The 18,700-nt window shown below is 36.8% G+C and overlaps 1 protein-coding gene across 4 annotated transcripts; it reads right to left on the bottom strand.

Moving 5' to 3' along the window:
• Positions 1–3,877: 3,877 nt before the first annotated feature.
• On the bottom strand, positions 3,878–15,242 carry LOC133518947 (uncharacterized). Of its 4 annotated transcripts, XM_061852745.1 has the most exons (5): positions 12,209–12,498; positions 11,659–11,757; positions 11,080–11,098; positions 6,393–6,503; positions 3,878–4,018 (listed from the first exon to the last, which is right to left on the bottom strand). In XM_061852745.1, the coding sequence occupies exons 1-4, from the start codon at positions 12,365–12,367 to the stop codon at positions 6,490–6,492; spliced, it is 291 nt and encodes a 96-aa protein (XP_061708729.1). In that variant the 5' UTR covers positions 12,368–12,498; the 3' UTR covers positions 3,878–4,018; positions 6,393–6,489. The 4 variants fall into 4 exon arrangements, with proteins under 4 accessions (XP_061708729.1, XP_061708728.1, XP_061708727.1 ...); XM_061852744.1 differs by lacking the exons at positions 3,878–4,018; positions 6,393–6,503; positions 12,209–12,498 and adding an exon at positions 14,888–15,242 and having other exon boundaries at positions 10,764–11,098; XM_061852743.1 differs by lacking the exons at positions 3,878–4,018; positions 6,393–6,503 and having other exon boundaries at positions 10,764–11,098.
• Positions 15,243–18,700: the final 3,458 nt, after the last annotated feature.

The raw sequence follows: 18,700 nt of genomic DNA, 5'->3' as shown, positions 1-18,700 counted from the left end.
TCTATAATATATGTCCCTAACAATGTAACCTATTATCCTGTCGCATACTTCTGTTGTTTCTCCAATGAAAAAAAAGCGGCCAAGTGCGAGTCGGACTCGCGCATGAAGGGTTCCGTACCATTTAAGACGTATTAAAAAAAATCTACTTACTAGATCTTGTTCAACATTTTACCACTTTGGACACACATTTTACCACTTTGGAAGTGTCTCTCGCGCAAACTATTCAGTTTAGAAAAAAATTATATTAGAAACCTCAATATCATTTTTAAAGACCTATCCATAGATACCCCATACGTATGGGTTTGGTAAAAAAAGATTTTTTGAGTTTCAGTTGTAAGTATGGGGAACCCCCAAAACTTATTGTTTTTTTTTCTATTTTTGTGTAAACATCATAATGCGTTTCATAGAATACATCTACTTACCAAGTTTGATATACTGTTCAAACTTATAGTTTCGGAAAAAAGTGGCTGTGACAGAATCGGACAGACAGACGGACATGATGAATCTATAAGGGTTCCGTTTTTTGCCATTTGGCTACGGAACCCTAAAAAAGGTACAAAAGGAAACCTTATGGTGCGAATCTGTCCGTCCGTTCGTCTGTCACATTTCTAAATATCACCAGAACTAAGTAAGCTATCGTTTGGAAATCAGGAATAGTTATAAACAACGCTAACCCAGACACAATGAATTTTATTAAGTATGGTAAATTCAATTTATGTTATTTTTCATAGTGAGGTTCTGGTCAAAATTATGTTTTCGTGTGTCGAGTTTAACGAATTAATATTATTATTAAAAAAAAAATATGTTTACAAATCCAAAATATACTTACAAAAAATAGGTAAGTAGCTCAGTACCCCTAGTGTAAATAAATTATATTTCGAAACGTGACGTACGCGTTTGCATTTAGTCTCATTTTGTATTGGATTTAGAAAGAGCGCGCCAAGCGGGACGTTTTGGAAACTATACAAAATGAGACTTAACGCAAACTCGTTCGTCACGTTATGATGTCGACTAAATTTACACTAGGGGTACAGAAAACTACTTTATTCTTTTTCTTATTTTCTAAATTGTAAGTACAGACTTTCAACAGATAAGTGCCACTGCAAACATCATATTTTCATAGGAATTTGACGTCTATGGTGACACCACCATACTTTGGGAATTCAATATCTATGCAGAGTTAACTTCGTCTGACTATCTATCCGCTGCCAGCTAATATCAATTTAGTTCCATAAACAGTTTGCCGTTATGGAAACCCGCGCTTCGGGCAGCAATATTGTAGAAATCTGAACTAGAAATCGGTCGTTTATTATAACAACAGTGTTTAATTTTCACCGCAAATAACTTCTTTTATATCCGTCACCGCTTGGGGTTTGTCGCCAGCTATTAGGTAGATATTCTCAGACATGGGCTAAGTAGATCACGCGTATGCACCTACTTTAAGTGTCAACGACAAGCCATTCAAGTTTTTGGCAAAAAAATATTTTTTGGTACTTACTAGCTTTTCTCGTTGAATGTACTTTTCTTACACATTGAGACAATTCTAATAACTCCAGACGCAATTAGATTGCGTTGTTTCATCTCAGAGTTCCTATGGCCACCTCCTGTCTCCATCATCAGATCAGCTCGATAGTACCATAATATTACATTGTCATCCTAATACTTACATATATATGAAATTTTCAGCTAGGTAAATCGGAAATCGGAGAGTTGGTCAAATTTTGCTTCCAAGATTTAACCCACATTAACTAACTAACAATATACCTACTAACAGCGCAAGTTAAATAAAAGATTGTAATAAAAGTTTTGGCAAAAAAATCATTTTTGGTACAAGCTCTTATCGCTAACTGTACTTTTCTTTCCACAGGCAACTAATAGTCATCGAGACAATTCTAAAAACCCCAAACACAATTACAATTAGATTGCGTTGTTTCATCACAGAGTTCCCATGGCCACTTCTTGTCTCCATCATCAGATCAGCTCGATGGTACCAATATATTGCATTGTCACTCGACTTACATATGTATGCAAATTTTCAGTTCAACCGGAAATCAGGAAGTGGGTAAAATTTAGCTTCCAAGATCACACATACTAACAGGGAAAGTTAAATAAAATATTTTAAACATATCGGGCATCTGTAAGAAAGGGACAATTTTTGCGCTTTCATTTAATATCACTGAAAACAGGCCTTTTAGGATGCAATCGACCTGGGTCGTTCAGTATTTTCGAAGTCAGTGCCAGTCCTTCGACTCCGACTATCCCCCGACATTGTTTTATGTGGCGAACGTCTCAGTGTGATTGAATCATTATAATAGAATAACTGGACTTGATAGTTTATTATTTATACTTCAAACGGTATACAAGCTATAAGGTTGAATACTATAATTATTATTGTTTATGTAACTATGTTTTAACTTGTTTTAACGCAGGATTGCCATAAAACAAACCTAACCTAACCTAACCTATCTATAAGTTAACGGTTTCAGAGTTATGACTAATGATAATATGACTTTCAATAATTATGCCAAACAAAAGGATCCGGAATAAAAAATTTGTTTGTGATATGCAGCTATTACATTTGAAGTAAACATTCCGAGACACAGGCCTATGTGTAGTTATGTATTAAAATGGCGATATCTATGTAATTAAAATCATAATTGTTGGTTATATTCTCGATGCTTGCGTGAGATATTTTCTTTCATACTTAATGGAGCATAGAATGACAAAAACCCGCTATCAATGTAAACTGATTTTCATGATATGTATTAAACATATTCCTAACTTTAAAACCGTATACATATTTCAGTGAAATTTAATCGGTCATCGCACTTGGGCATTTTACTTTCTTATGTCCGGATGTTCAATTCTACAGATCGCAATTCTTAACCGATTCTCGTGAAATTTTGTGACTCGATTCTATGATTAAATATCTATCATATTTTTGTCGATTCACTTTTTGGAGTTTTTTTAATGCGGAAATTGGCATAAAATACTTAAGCGCCTAAGGCGTCTATGGCGCCTAAGGCGATTCACTGTGATAACCACTCAACGAAGTAAGTATTTTTTCACTTTATATTTTCTAAGCTTAACGCGATATACTAGTAGTAAACGTGTTGAAGAGGCTAGAAAGTTACCATTAGAGGGACGAGTTGGGTCGAGGGCTGACCCGTCAGGCGAGGTCCTCGAAGATATAGCAGTCCAAGATCCCAAATCCGCCAGACCTTACTTTACTTTTAATGTCTGGGGCCCAACCATCCCCCAGACACTCAAAAAGATTCACTATGAGTATGAGTACAATCGTGATAATGAGATAGTTAGCCGAAACTACAAAAGCTAGAACGTTGTTACGTCATACTAATATAATGTATATGAGACATAAGAAGCAATTTTGAAAAATTCGACCCCCTAAGAGGGTTAAAAAGGGCATGACAGTTTGTATGTGGTACAAGTTTAATTTTAAGCTAGTAACTTGAAACTTCATAAGGTAATTTATTATAATAGAAGAAAAGTAAATTAAGCGTTTTTAAAAATTCATCACCTAAGGTGGTCTGAAAGTTTGTATCGTGATCGAACGTTTTTATGGGTGAGGGACTTGAAACATTTTAACAAGGCAAGTTATTACAATGCAAGAAAAGTAATTTCAGTGTTTTTTTTAATGAATCTTCTAAAAGGGTTAAAAAGGGATGGAAAATATGTATCTAGTAGAAATAATTTGAGACTTTTTATAAAGGCATATATAAGAATACAAGAAAAGTGATTAGACGTGTTTGAAAATGCATCTCCTATATGAGGGTTAAAGGGGGATTGAAAGTTCGTATCGAGTACAAATAGTTTTGGACTCGTAAAAAGTTGTTTTGTTACAGTGGAAGAAAAGTCCTTTAGAATTTTTAAATTTATTTAAAATATGGTAGTATAGCTATGAAATTCGATCAATTTTTTTTCAATCTTCATCATCATCAAAGTCATCTTCCACCAAATGTTGGAATATTTTCGCCAGTATCAATCTTAGTTGGTTCCTCTGTAAAAAAATATATGTAATTAAGAATTAAATAGTTACTTACTTACTTACTTACTTACTTACTCCGTTGGCTCAGCGACCCAAAATGAGACTTGGCCTCCGACACAAGACAGCGCCACTTTTCTCGGTCCTGTGCGACCTCTCGCCAATTGTCGACTCGAAGCTCGCGCAGATCCGCCTCCACCATGTCGCTCCAGCGATATCTAGGGCGTCCGATAGGACGTCCTCCTGCTAGGCGACCCAGGTACGCTCTTTTTACGTTCCGATTTTTAAGTTCCACGCGCTGGCCCTCACGGCGTAGTGGAGCGTCCCCTGGGTGGTGGATAGGGGAATGGTCGGTAGTACAGCCTAGCTACACTACTCGGCCAAGTCCGATGGACTCGCTAACCAACGTAGGGTGTGGTCCTCCAGCATTATGGGGGTTGTGCGGCGGGTTAACACCCCTCCCACGGAAAAATATTATCGTTACGAAACCGACACAAGAATTAAATAGTTAATTATTTAAATTGATAAAGGGTGAGCAAATAAGAAGTATACATTTTGTTTTACATTTTAACTATATTAAGTTCAAAGATTATTAAGTATTGTTTTATAAATATATTATTCAGGGTTGGCAATTATGTCCACCACTATTAGTAGGCAAATGTAAGCCCGATACATCGCAATTACATTATAAACGTAACCTGATTGTGCAAAATTCAACTTTCTAGCTTTTGCAGTTTCGGCTAATTATCTCATAATCACGATTATACTCATACACATAGTGAAACTTTATGTGGGTCTGGGGGATGGTGGGGCACCTCCGAATGGTCTAGTTGCTTACAAAATGTTTTGTAATAGTTCCACGAGGATCATATATAAAAATCAAGAGTGAGAAAATAAGTAAAGTTACAATATTTTTTGGCAGCTTTACAGCGTCTGGTAAAAGTTACCGCCGGCGGAAGTAGTTTGGCAATGTTGATTATCAATTTTTTACATTATTTTCTAATGCATACATAAAAATCCGCCATGAGAATTAAAAAAAGTTAGTATTATTTTTACCTACTTTTAGCACCTTGTATCGGACAAATGGCCGTCGGGCCAATATAGCAAGTATGCAGACATTAAAAGTAAGTACGTACTAACACTACATTATCCTATACATTTTATTCATGAGAAAATAAGTAAGGTCTGACGGCCTGGATCTTGCTCTATAGGTACATGTTCATCTGTTGCACTTTCGGAAATGAATTAAGTATACATATATTATATGTATAATCGTTTTACGAAACACAAAAATTTCATATTCTTATCAGAACTCAAAACTTGTACAACTAGAATTCAATATACTGAATTCCATGTACTTTAACGGAAGTCTGTCACTGTCAGCTATATTATCACCATTTGCTATAATATAACATATATTATATGGTACTGTCACAGTGTAAAAATTAACAGTGGACCGACGCCTTTGATGTTTGTGTAAATGCCGACATCGCACAAGACCACAGCAGGGTTATCACAGACTTTTACATAACTGCCCAAAAGGACAGCTGGACAACACACAATATAGGCAGCCCCGTACGTAGTACCGAGCTATACTAACAATGGCGATGTATGCAGCTCGTGTGCGCGCGACCCACACCCCGCACGATTGCCCTGTCTAGACGGCTTCGTCGAATGACTGTATATAGACTTTATACTGTATATAGATTATGGTACTGTCATCAAAATAAATGGCCAGATTTCACTTGTACAATACATACAGAATAGTGTGTGGCGGCCAAGCAAGCGATGAAGGTTTAAAATGATATAGGCATCATTGTTATAATGGTGTTGGCGGTTAGCCGTATGAATTAGCTTACCAGTCAATCCACAGAATTATATCAAATACTTATTTTTTGTTCAGCTAATCTCATAGAACAAAACTAGAGCGCCATCTATGCAAACCTTTTACAGTTGCCAACCCAACACAGACACAACACCAAAAACAATTTGCCTACATATCTACCCTACAAAAAAAGGATTTTTTCAGCCTTGAGAGCTAGTGCCCCGAGTCTCAAGGACGACTACCACCAGTTTGACATTGACATATTCGCTAGCGTTTGCATAACTTACTTTCTATGCATCTTGCTCGTACTTTACATTCATACACATAACATTTGAAATTCAAGACCGACCTGGGCGGACATACATTGCCAAAGGTGAATTTGTCTTTGTCATACCATGCACGTGAATGATACCTAGGACCTGGGCATTTCTATACCACTCACCGTCGCTCTGTACTACATGCAGTTGAAAAATTATGCCTGCAAAGTACGCACTACCTATACTGTACCTAAGTAATGTAAAAATTAGCTCTCTGAGAATTTCCGCTAAGTATGTAGCAACTTACCGACGCCATCTCGCTATGACCTGAGAGGCTGTGAGAAATTGGAAACGTCTCGAGGTGCGCACCGGTACTGACTATTGTTTTGACGAACGCCGAACGTCTACACATCCACACCTATAAACATAATCTATCTACATGGATTGCTCAGCCTGTGTAAGTCTAGGTAGTTAAAATAAAAACATGCGGTCTTATTTAATACAATGCCTAGGTACCTAAAGTGGAATTCAATAGAAATTGCAAATAAAGTAAACAAACCAATTTACCGTCATTCCTTCATAATATATGTCAAATGCTAAGAAAATCTTTGACGACCGGTCTGGCCTAGTGGGTAGTGACCTTGCCTATGAAGCCGATGGTCCCGGGTTCAAATCCTGGTAAGGGCATTTATTCGTGTGATGAGCATGGATATTTGTTCCTGAGTCATGGGTGTTTTCTATGTATTTAAGTATTTATAAATATTTATATACATACATATTATATATATCGTTGTCTAAGTACCCTCAACAACAACAACAAGCCTTATTGAGCTTACTGTGGGACTTAGACAATTTGTGTAGTAATGTCCTATAATATTTATTTATTTATAATATTTATTTTAGGGAAAAGTGTGGACTGAACGAAGATGTAGTGACAAAAATTGAGAAAGGTATGTTGAGATGGTTTGGACACGTGGAAAGAATGAGTGAAAGAAGGTTAACAAAGAGAGTGTATAAGGGAGAAGTAGAAGAGGGAGCCGGAAGGGGTAGACCTCGGCGGACTTTCTCTGATCAAATCGGGGAAATCCTGATGAAAGGCCAGGTCAAGAGCACCGTAAACCGACGAGCGTGTATGAGGAATGTCATGAAAGTGAAGGAAGCGAAAGAGGTATGTCAGGATCGTAGCAAGTGGAAATCCGTGGTCACTGTCTACCCCTCCGGGAAATAGGCGTGATTATATGTATGTATGTAATATTTATTTATCTATTTATCTGTCATATTTGTTTCATTATTTTCAATTTCCATTGGATTCCACTTTACCTACTATTAGAGATATACCTAGTAATTTTTAATTGGGACAAGTGTCCCATGACCAACGTTTTCCAAGGTAACAATCGCTATCGCTTGGACAACGAAACGCTTTGTGTCTCTCTATCACTCTTCCATTATATTTTCTATTAGTGCGACAGTGAGTCTCGTTTCGATCGCTGCGGAGCGTAAGCGATTTGCGTGATGGCTACACGGCCTGAAGTCTCACTCCTAGATTCTTGGTGTCCGCCTATTTTCATACGACTAAACTCAATGATATAACTATAGATATGGCTCATATGGCATACCCTAACATAATAAGTGAAAAAAATGCTTCCAACGGCACATACTCACAATATATTTATTATTTACATACATACATACATACATATATACCGTCGTAAGGCCCAAGGTCCTACTTATAGTACTTATTCAATTCGATGAAATTAAATTAAATCATATTAAATTGGAACAGAGTTGCATTTATTTTGTTACTTTTGATTCGATTTTCAAACAAAATAACTTCAACTGTATTCCCCGCACTCTAGATTCAATTCGGTGGCAGTTTTTGGATAAGAAATATTTAAGTAAGAAAAAAACGCCTAGTGTTTTTCACTTGCACGACATAGTTAAAGTAAACTGTGTCAGGCGCGACTATAAGAGCAAACTGTACAATCGTCACAAGTGCATCAATTTTGGAGCGCGTATAATTTATCTATCTATGGTTATAATATCATTGACTAATCTTAAGAAAAGAGTAGTACCTACAAGACAAGACATTTACGCTAAAGCTTACCTTGCACCGAAGATGAAGCTTAGAACTCATACTTTTGCCAAATTCTACCTATTATATTGCATTTCTTCTTTTTCTTCTTTTTTCTTTCATTGAGTTATTATATTTGATTATTTTATTGAGTTCAGACGTCAGACTTAGCATCGCTAATATGCTTTTTACAACCCTTTTGATTGTATTGCTCCAGTGAACTGTAATACTTCCTGATAGCGCCTTTGCCTCTCCACTCCAGAAATGCGACAATTATTTGTTGATTGGTACTTGTATAAATATATCCTACTGTTGGAGGTACGCATCCTTTCGTGAATGAGATGGATTGGTCTTATAGTATCTCTGCCATAGTATTTTTAATAAGATATCCGAATTGTAAGAATACCTTAAAAAATCCCACCATTATTCTTATTGGTGAAGAACTTCACGTACACTTTTATATTTCCTTGCTTCTGTAATGCGATTTTCTAACGAATTTTACTTCAAGAAATTTGTCACCAAATGTAAAATTATATACTAAATCAGGTACCTTTCATACGTAACGCACTACTTTTGTGTGTCCCGCTCCATAAGGCCGTGCAAGTGAGAAAGACATAGCATAATACGATACGAATACGATAGTATTTACGACCTGACTCGCCATTTCGTTTTGCGGCAAGTATAATAGGTATTCCGCGTTTATTAAATTATATAATTACGACAAGATACAAGAAGAGGCAATAAGTATTTTAATTTAACCCACATCTACCAGTCGCGCGTAACCTGTTATTTTTCAGCATAGGGGGGATCTCTAATGAATAATGATCCTTTCTCATGAGTTTTAAATGGTCGGCAAACCAGTAAACATTAGAAAATTGAAATATGGACTTTGCATCGCTTATAAAAATGTTGAAAACCCTGAGATACTCCTGAATGTGCTACGAAGTCATACGACTGCGCGCTCTAAATAACCACAGTTGATGGTCTATCCTGGTAAGACTGATACCAATCGTACAATGAGTGACATATCGATGCAGCTTGTCTAAAAGTATCTGGTGATTGACCGTGTCGAATGCCTTCGAGAAATCCGTGTAAACGGCGTCGACTTGGTATCCGTTGCTTGTCAACTGCTTGAGTAAAGTCCTCGACAAAATTGCATGGCTTTGTATTATTTGACGTTTTTGGCATAAACAATAACGACCTTGGTACCCGTGGACAGAATGGAGTTAGGTCGGTAGTTACCGTGTAGTTAGAAATTAAATTACGCTTCCCGTTTTTGAATGTAGGGACTATTTTACACTTATCCTGAAATATTCCTGTTTGGAGGGACGACTTGTATAAGATGGTGAAGGGTACAGTATCTACTCGTATTTTTTTAATCGACCTTCAACTTCATCCTGCGACAGTATTCTTTCTGTCATTTCACTACCGGTAGTTAATATTTTTTTGCTCGCGTCGTTCCCGTGTTTTTCATATACTGATGAAAAATGATTAGCAAACAAGTATTCGAATTCAAGCTTCGCGTTATACCAAACAGGATAGGAATTATGGTTTGTAAAACTAATCGACAGCCTCAGTAGCATTTAATAACTACATAACTTTTAATTCATCATCCCGTCTAATGTCATCCAAGGTCCTATATAATTATTAAATCGTAGTCCGCCTTAAACAAGTTACGCCTGTATTGAAATTATTATCAGATTATTATCAGAACCATAATTTGTACGCCATGCAAATATCGCACAGAAATATTGTGCACCAAATAACAACAATGTGCAATGGTGCATGAGAGAAAGGCGGTTTTTCTGCGCTCGCAGCAACCTGTCAGACGAACAAGTTGCTTTATCACAGCCGGTGGAACGCAACCACGCAATTAGCAAGACGATGACTACTAATTATTGACGTCACATTTATCATCTTGATATATTGTTTTTCATGTCGTAACAATGGTGTTGTATGATCCCGTGTGTTTGGTTTTCCTGCTAATTAAAATGGATGTGCTGATATATTATTATGACTTTGACTGATAATTTGAAAGTCCGAAAGGGTTATGTAGGTAATTTGAATAATTCATAAGTTGCTTAGCTTACTTTTTCAAACTTCTTAAGGGACTCACTGATTACCAGTTCGCCGGACGATATCGGCCTGTCTGTTATTCGCGATTGTCAGCTTTTGCGAATAACTGACAGGTTTAAAGATCCCTTTTAAAGCGATCAGGACTAGCCCCGATGACGATTAGTTCGTCTACTACACAAATATTTTGTTTATTCTAATATCAAAAACTCTGTTATACTCCTACCTTAAATAATAAAATAATCGTTATTTTTTTTATTTCAGCTCAAATAGTATTTCTTGTGTTTGGATTTAGTTAAGTATTGTAAAATATTTCCACATAAAATTAAATAGCACTATTGGCATTAATAATTGTTAATTTTTTAACTAATACATTATTTTTGTTCAAACGGGAGAACTTCAAAAATGTTCTGACTAGACGAAGACATGCATCGGGGCTAGTAAATAGAATAAATACTACATTTATATATTCATTTCTATCAAAAGTGCTTTCGAAATATACGCGTACTATTTAAATAGAAATCAAAATTCGTCTTTGGTTGAGAATTTTATTGAGTTGTTTGTTGTAGATAATAAATATAATAAAATAATGCTTAGAACTAGATTACACTTTTGTTACATTTTAGTTACACAATCAAAATGCTATATTTTATGCCACCAATGAAAAATTATAGTTAAGACGTAATATTGTATCGAAAATATTTTTAATTCAAATAGTTTCAAATGATTGTTGGTTTTCGACCTGTACAAATCTGAGGTTTTCTATATGAACCCATAATCATATGCATGTCGAAGAATGACATATGATGGAAAGAATAGTACTCTGGATTGCGGTAATAAGCGCACTTACCAGCTTGCGGCCCGATTACCTGTCAAAATAAAAGACATTAACAAACAACATAAGCACTCAAAAAAAATCACATTAAGTAGGGTCAGCATCAATAGTAGCGGATGAAACAACACTCCAAAAGTATCTGATATTCCAGATAACTTTTCCAAATATTGATAAATCCATAAAATTTACGTCCAAAAGTATATCTTTTAACGTCTTCATTGTTCTACATTTTGTTAAGCTGTTTCAGAATGATTCGTTACTTTTGATGCTGACTGTACTACCGGAAAACTGAATGCATCGAATTAAAATTAAAATCGGAATCGGGTCGTATGTTGATGCTATTTAGTACAATACATACCTACTAAGGTCAAAATACAGGAGAAGGGCAAGGGCAAGTATGAGGCATATTTGGCTCCTCCCGAATATACGCATGTGTGCACACGTATATTGTAATGTAAGGAATTATATAATACAATACCTTAAATACTAAATATTTTCAAATGTAAGTACTCTTTCTAATTTTGGATATATTTAATCACTTTGTAGTTTGTAGTATTCCTGCAGTAGGCGCGCTTGTCACATATTTACGCTTACCTCGCCATCTGTACAGCGGAAAACGCCACTCGGCATTCTAGGGATATCGAAGGGAGGTTTCACTTCATTGCCGGGTAGACAGTGGCTGTATTTTCTCGTCTGTAACAAAATACATAAATAATACTAATATAACAAATGTGAAAATATCTATAAGATGTTTGGATGTTTTTTCTTGAACAAATAGTAGTTCAAGAAAATTAACCCGATTATGGCCAAGTGGGCAGTGGAAATAATTCGTGTAGTTTGGTAAATTGCTACAATTATACTTTGTGCTGCTGCTGGTGTCCAAATGAACATACTTTAAGTACTACAGGAATGATATCTCCTGATTTTATTAATTTTCTTGAGCTATGGCTGGAATATGATGGTACCTACAGCACTCCTAGCCAACATAATCTTAGCGATTTCTCGGTTGCGACCTAAAGTAGCCAGGGTGCCCTAATCCCCGATTAAAACATATTACCTCCGGTTTGGAAACCGCACGCCTTACTTCCCTTTTTTTCGTAGGCTTGGATCAATTTACACCATAAACCATTTTATGGGCACTTACATCATACATGGAACATCCGCATTGGTTACCAGAATCCGAACTATCATTCGACTTACTGTCACTACAACTAGTATCATTGCTTTCATAGCTGCAATGGCGCTTGATGCTGAGGAAGCGATTTTTGACACTTGCACAAGTTTTAAGGGCACTTAGAGGCATTTCTTATATGTGATAGGTATTTATATACTGAATTACATTATTTTTTACAATTTTTTTGGTATGATTTAATTGTACAATTTTAGATGTCGGTCATTTTTGGTCGGTAAAATTTAATGGAACTGTTGATGTTGTCAAAGTTATTGACATTTCTGTAACGTACCTACCTAATATCACAAAGGAGGAGGTTGCATTTCAAAATGGTCGGCTACAATTTTCTTTGATTTGAAGTGAGGGTCAGGATTGATGGTCAGGATCGGACAGCGAGTAGACTTCAAGAATATCTACTAAATATTTATAAACATATGTACCTAAAACTATTAAATAAAAGTCCACCCACCATTCATTAAATATGTGCCTATAAGGTGTAATGGCGTAACTTGGGGAAAGAAGCAGTTTAGAAAAATCACTAATATCTACTTAACTAAACTTATAGAACTATCGTCAGCTTAAGTCGCAAACCTCGTAACTCCTCCAAAGTATTTGCGAGGTTTGCAACTTTATGTATAATTGACCAAAGTAGCAAATCCCTAATGGAGTCCGTACTGTAATGGAGTTACGAGGTTTGCGGCTTTAGCCGACGACTTCATACATTGGCAACACTCACGCTACGTAACCTTATCAAGGCATCTTCTTGCAACAATAGAAAGTGCTTTTATTTAGTTCTAGTAGATATTAGCGATTTTCAAAAGTTATTTATTTATTTAACCTTTATTGCACAAAATAAAACTGAGGTTTAGACTAGCAAGATCTTGCATGCAATTTTCATTACATTGCGGTATCTGATCAAACTTTTGAATGTAGTTTACCTTAGTAGTCGGCAATGTAACGTAAATTGCATGCAAGTTCTTGCTAGTCTATTCCTCGTTTTATAGTACAAAAGGTGGACTTTATGCTATCAGGCATTCTCTACCAGTCAACCTTTAGGCAAAGCAGAAAGATTATCCCGCTTTCGAAGCTATCCCAAAGCACTTTTAATAAAATTCTGTGTACCTACCTCTACCACAAAAAAGCTACGTGTATTAATAAGTCCATCACCCGCCATTTTAGGGTACTTAATACGGGAATAGAAGTTCTAATTTGTCTTTTCTTGTGTAAAGTGAAAGAACGTGGTACTTTCATCTGATCGTTCACCATTTTCACCAACCTTCTTTTTTATATTATAGGTAAGTAAATATTATAAAAAATTCATAGCGACAATGCCGCGCAGTTTTCTATTCTATATAGTCAGAAATCAGAATATAATCCCCAAACTAACAGGATATGTAATGTAAATTTGGCATTTCGCACCATAATTACTAAGTATCTCTCATCTTTATCTTCTTTGAGGTATGGACTATGGAGTTTAACTGAAATAAATCAGCCTAATTTTGGATATCAGTATAGACAGAAGAAAAGAAACAAATAAATACCGTGAAGATCATTTTACTGTATTACATATCTTCACACATTTATATAAACAAAAATTGGAGTAGCATAGGTACCATACTACTTTCAATGTCACCTTCCTCCATCCAAACTAAGAGGTCAGTGGTACCTATAACTCTGTATCTTTAGGTATTTAAATAAAAGTAAACAAACAGTTTGTACATTTTCGGGTAGTTGTAATATTTATTGGTTAACCATCCAAATACAAAACCGCCTGGATCTGTCACTGAACGACCTGACTTTAAACCTATATTATTTTATCATGTAATGTTTTCTTCTGCCCTCAACTGGCTTAAGGAGCCATTTGAGGGTAGATTTTGTTTACCTTCTTTTAAATACCTAAAGATACAGAGAGAACTTAAGAAGACTGGAGATAAGAGTTGAAAGGCACACTTTCATTTCTAAGTATAAACTTGTAGTATTTATTTCCTACGATAACTTTCATTGATTAATTAAGGTAACAGGATTATTTAATTGGAAGTTAAATAGCAGAATGGAATTTATACGATAATTATATTTATCTGCAACCAAATTTTCATTGATAATCTTAAACAAGGAAATGTTATAAGGAAGTAAAACTCCTTAGGGCCGAAATCCTTTCTGCCCGCTTCATAGTTGAACAATGAGCGACTTTCAGAGCACGAGAAATGAAAAATATATGATGCATGACCAGCATGCATATTATTATTGCTTGCCAAGTATAGTTAAGGTGTCGTAGATTAGACTTTCGCTCGATAGAAAAAAAACACGAACAGTCTAAAACGCACTTTACAAATTTGTAACAATTTATGCACAAAAGCTAAAAACAAGAATACTACTTGTAAAAATACGCAATTTTATTTTTGAGGGAACTCATCTATTACAATTTTTTGTAAAACTTACATCAAATTAAAGTCTTAAAACATAATATCCGTTGTACGCACGTCCATTGCGCTACCGCTTACGCTCAGTGAGAGTGAAAGAAGAACACGAACCTACAGGGCCTTAATGTGCGCAAATTTCATTGCACCATTGGTTCCTAGATAATTTCCAATCTTATAATATTATGTAGTTGAGTATTTAGAAAAGTAGGCACTTACTGAAAAACTTACTTACATCATACCAAGAAAAGGAGGCTGGATTCGATGGTTTCGATTCTTTTTCCTTATTTCCGTTATTCGATCCCTTGTCTGAACTTGTTGCAGCATAGTAACGCCTGATACAACGCTGGAAATTTTTGTGGGACCTGACGAGTCTACGGATAGCAAACATTGCTATTATTTTATTGCAGGCGTTACTTGCTATTTAAATTATTCATTAAGTAACTAAACCATTGTTCATTTATGTGTAGTCAATGTTTACTGAACTATTATATCGTTTGAAATTTAAAAGCTACATTATTGTTTAATAAATAAAATTGACAATGACGTTTGCAACACGAATTCTTTTTGTACCACAGAGAAAAAATATCATGTCAACAAACCCAAAAAGCCATCGTGACCGTGCAAGTCATTATTTACTCTTTAGTGCTTTATTTTAAACGTCAGGTTTAAAGTGTATAATATAAATAATAATATATGTAATGAACATAGAGTAAAGATATTATCAGAGGTAATTTGACTTATAACAAACTGTGACACTGGAATGGCGGATGGTTTTAAAGTGTGCGTGTAGACGAGTGATACCATGTAAAACATATTCTCCCTGATGTAATAATTATTTTTAAAATAAAAAAAATGCACTCTTTTATGTTTGACAATAAATATGTACCTGATTTAATAGGTCTTGAAAATGCGTAATGTTACTTTGTGCAAACATTATTTAAAATAATAATATTTAGCATCGGGATTGTTAAACCTTTATGTTACTATTTGTAATAAGAACACTCTCATGGTTTTTGATATTTGTATTTTGTATATTCATATGTTTTATAAGTGTCATTCTTAATTCTCTTTGTGATCTCATTGTGTAAACATGTACTTTTCTTATTAAACTATTTCAATATAATCCACGGATTTCTTTCTAATAACAATAGGTTATGAGTGCCCATACAACGCAGTGAAATAAGTTTTCAAAAGTACGAAAATCATGGATTCCGCATCGACGTTTTCACATATAACGTTCTCGAAGCTACACGGAAGCAAGAACTTCAACAACTGGTTATTCAGTATTCAGTGTTTGCTCACCGATCAAGGGCTTTGGGAGGTCTGCGAGAAGGAAGCCGATTGTGCAGAACTCTAAGAAAAGCAAAAAGATGCTCGTGCCAGAGCAAAAATTTGCTTGTCCTGCGACGAGAATGTATATCCGATCATAAGGTCAGCTAAAACTGCGTTTGAAACACTGAAATGCCTGAAAAAGGCGTTTGCAGACAGCGGCCTATCGAGGAGACTCGCTTTAATGAGTAAGCTATTATCCAATAGATATAATGGCAACATGCAAGAATATGTAAACCAATCGCTTGCTACGCAACAGGAACTCCAGGGAATAGGCGCGTTGGTCGACGATGAGTTTTTAGCCATCATTATGCTCGCCGGCCTGCCAGAAGAGTTTAAGCCGTTGGTGATGACACTAGAACACGCTAATACGAAAATAACATCGGAGAACGTCGTGGCGGCTCTTCTAAAGGAAGACTTTCGAGCTGTCACCGCTGCATCCAGCAGTACCCAGTCCCATGCACCTGTCAAACAAGGACCTGCAAACAACGTGCTGCAAGCCCGCGCTTCGAAGACGAAACCTAAATTGTTTTGTAAATACTGTAAAAAGTTAGGGCATGTAGTTTCTGAGTGTAGGAAAATTAACAAAAACAAGAATGATTCGGCGGTCAAGTCATTTAATACAACAGAATTCACCCTTTCATCTTGTTTCCGTCACATTCCTCCTACAGGCACAGGTTCTCAGGATTGGTATATTGATTCTGGTGCGACTTCCCATATGAGCAACCGGAGAGATTGGTTCTCCGCCATGTCACCCCACATGATGCCCATCACAGTCGCGAACAACGACCAGATTATAAGCCATGGAAAAGGTACTGTAAATATGTTTATATCTGATAGTGTAAATACGATTAGTGACGTTTTATTCATCCCAGACCTAGCAACAAACCTTTTATCGGTTTCCAAAATAACCGAAAAAGGTTACGATGTTTTGTTTACATCGAAAGGCGCGAGTATCATTCCGGAGAATGGTTGTCAAGTGACAAAACCTGTCATTGCCACAGGCTCTATACATAAAGGTATGTTTAGACTTGATGTCAGTTCAAATATTCCTCACGCACTTTGTACTGGCACCAAGGAGTCCGCTATGCTATGGCATAGACGCCTTTCTCATATAAATGCCAAAACGTTAAACATCCTCAAAAATAGGAATGTTGGCATTGATTTTCAAAAAGGTTTGCATGAACAATGTGTTCCGTGCCTACAAGGTAAACTATCTAAGAAACCTTTTTACAAATCTACTAGTAGGTCTAAATGCGTATTGGAACTCATTCATTCCGACCTATGCGGACCAATGAGTACGCAATCTTTTGGCGGAGCTCTATACTTACTGACGTTTACGGATGACTTTAGTCGGAAAACTTTCGGCTATCTTTTGAAAAGAAAAGATGAGGTCTTCGGTAAGTTCGTAGAGTTCAAATATTTAGTAGAAAACCAAACGGGGAAAAAGATCAAGGTCCTGAGATCAGACAATGGAGGCGAGTATGTCAACCATGATCTGTCTACGTTCCTGAAGGAGAACGGGATTGTCCACCAGACCACAGTTCCGTATAACCCTGAAATGAACGGGATCTCGGAACGTGCCAATCGCACGATTATCGAAAAGGCGAGATGTATGCTCCAGGACTCGCAACTGCCGAAAGCCTACTGGGGAGAAGCGGTAAACACGGCGATTTATATTAAAAATCACGTACCGACGCAAGCCCTGAAGAACCGTATTCCGGAGGAGATGTGGACCGGTAAAAAGGTAAACCTATCACATCTCAAAGTCTTTGGCTGTGAAGCTCATGTCCTCGTACCAAAAGAAAAACGTACGAAGCTTGACGCCAAGACACAGAAATGTATCTTCGTAGGCTACGCGACGGAAAGCAAAGGTTACCGTCTTGTCAATCCCCAAAACCCTCGAGCGATTATTATCGCAAGAGACGTAGTCTTCATAGAAGACAAGCTCCAGGCAGATTCCTACCAAAATTCCATCACTCCCGAGTTGGAACCTCCGCCCCAACCACCACAACAAGTCCTAATCCCTATTTCTGATCCTGATCCAACACCACAGTACCATATACAGCTTGATGTTCAGCCTGGATCTTTAGTTCCAGACCATCCTGAACCTGCAGCCGCTGAACTTGAAACGAAATGTCTTGAGAACCCTGAACCAGCAGAAGCAGTTCCCGTTCCCGGAGAAGCACCGGAGCGCAGATACCCTGCTAGGGACAGACGACCTCCTGAGCGATACATACAGGTTTGCGCAGTCAACATGACCTCTGATCTGGAACCTGAGACATTCAAAGAAGTTTCAGACCATCCACAGAAGCATGAATGGCTTGAAGCGATGAAAGCTGAGTATGAGTCTCTCCAAAAACATGGAACCTGGATTCTAGTTGACAGACCCAAGGATCGGAAGACGACAAAATGCAAGTGGGTCTTTAAACGGAAAAAGGATACCAGTGGACAAGTTGTAAAGTATAAAGCCCGGTTAGTAGCCAAAGGGCTTACCCAAGTTGCAGGTGTAGACTACGGAGAAACTTTTTCGCCCGTAGCAAGGCTATCGTCTGTACGGTTACTAATGGCATATGCGGCGGAACTTAACTGTCAAGTCGACCACCTCGATGTAGAAACTGCTTTCTTGAACGGAGATTTGGAAGAGGAAATTTACATGGAACAGCCTGAAGGTTTCTCTACTGACGCGAAGAATACAGTATGTTTATTAAAGAAG

Source organism: Cydia pomonella, chromosome 6 (assembly GCF_033807575.1).
Source record: "Cydia pomonella isolate Wapato2018A chromosome 6, ilCydPomo1, whole genome shotgun sequence".
NCBI lineage: Eukaryota > Metazoa > Arthropoda > Insecta > Lepidoptera > Tortricidae > Cydia > Cydia pomonella.
The sequence above is the reverse complement of the archived record's forward strand: the minus strand, read 5'-3'. Positions and strand labels throughout refer to the sequence as shown.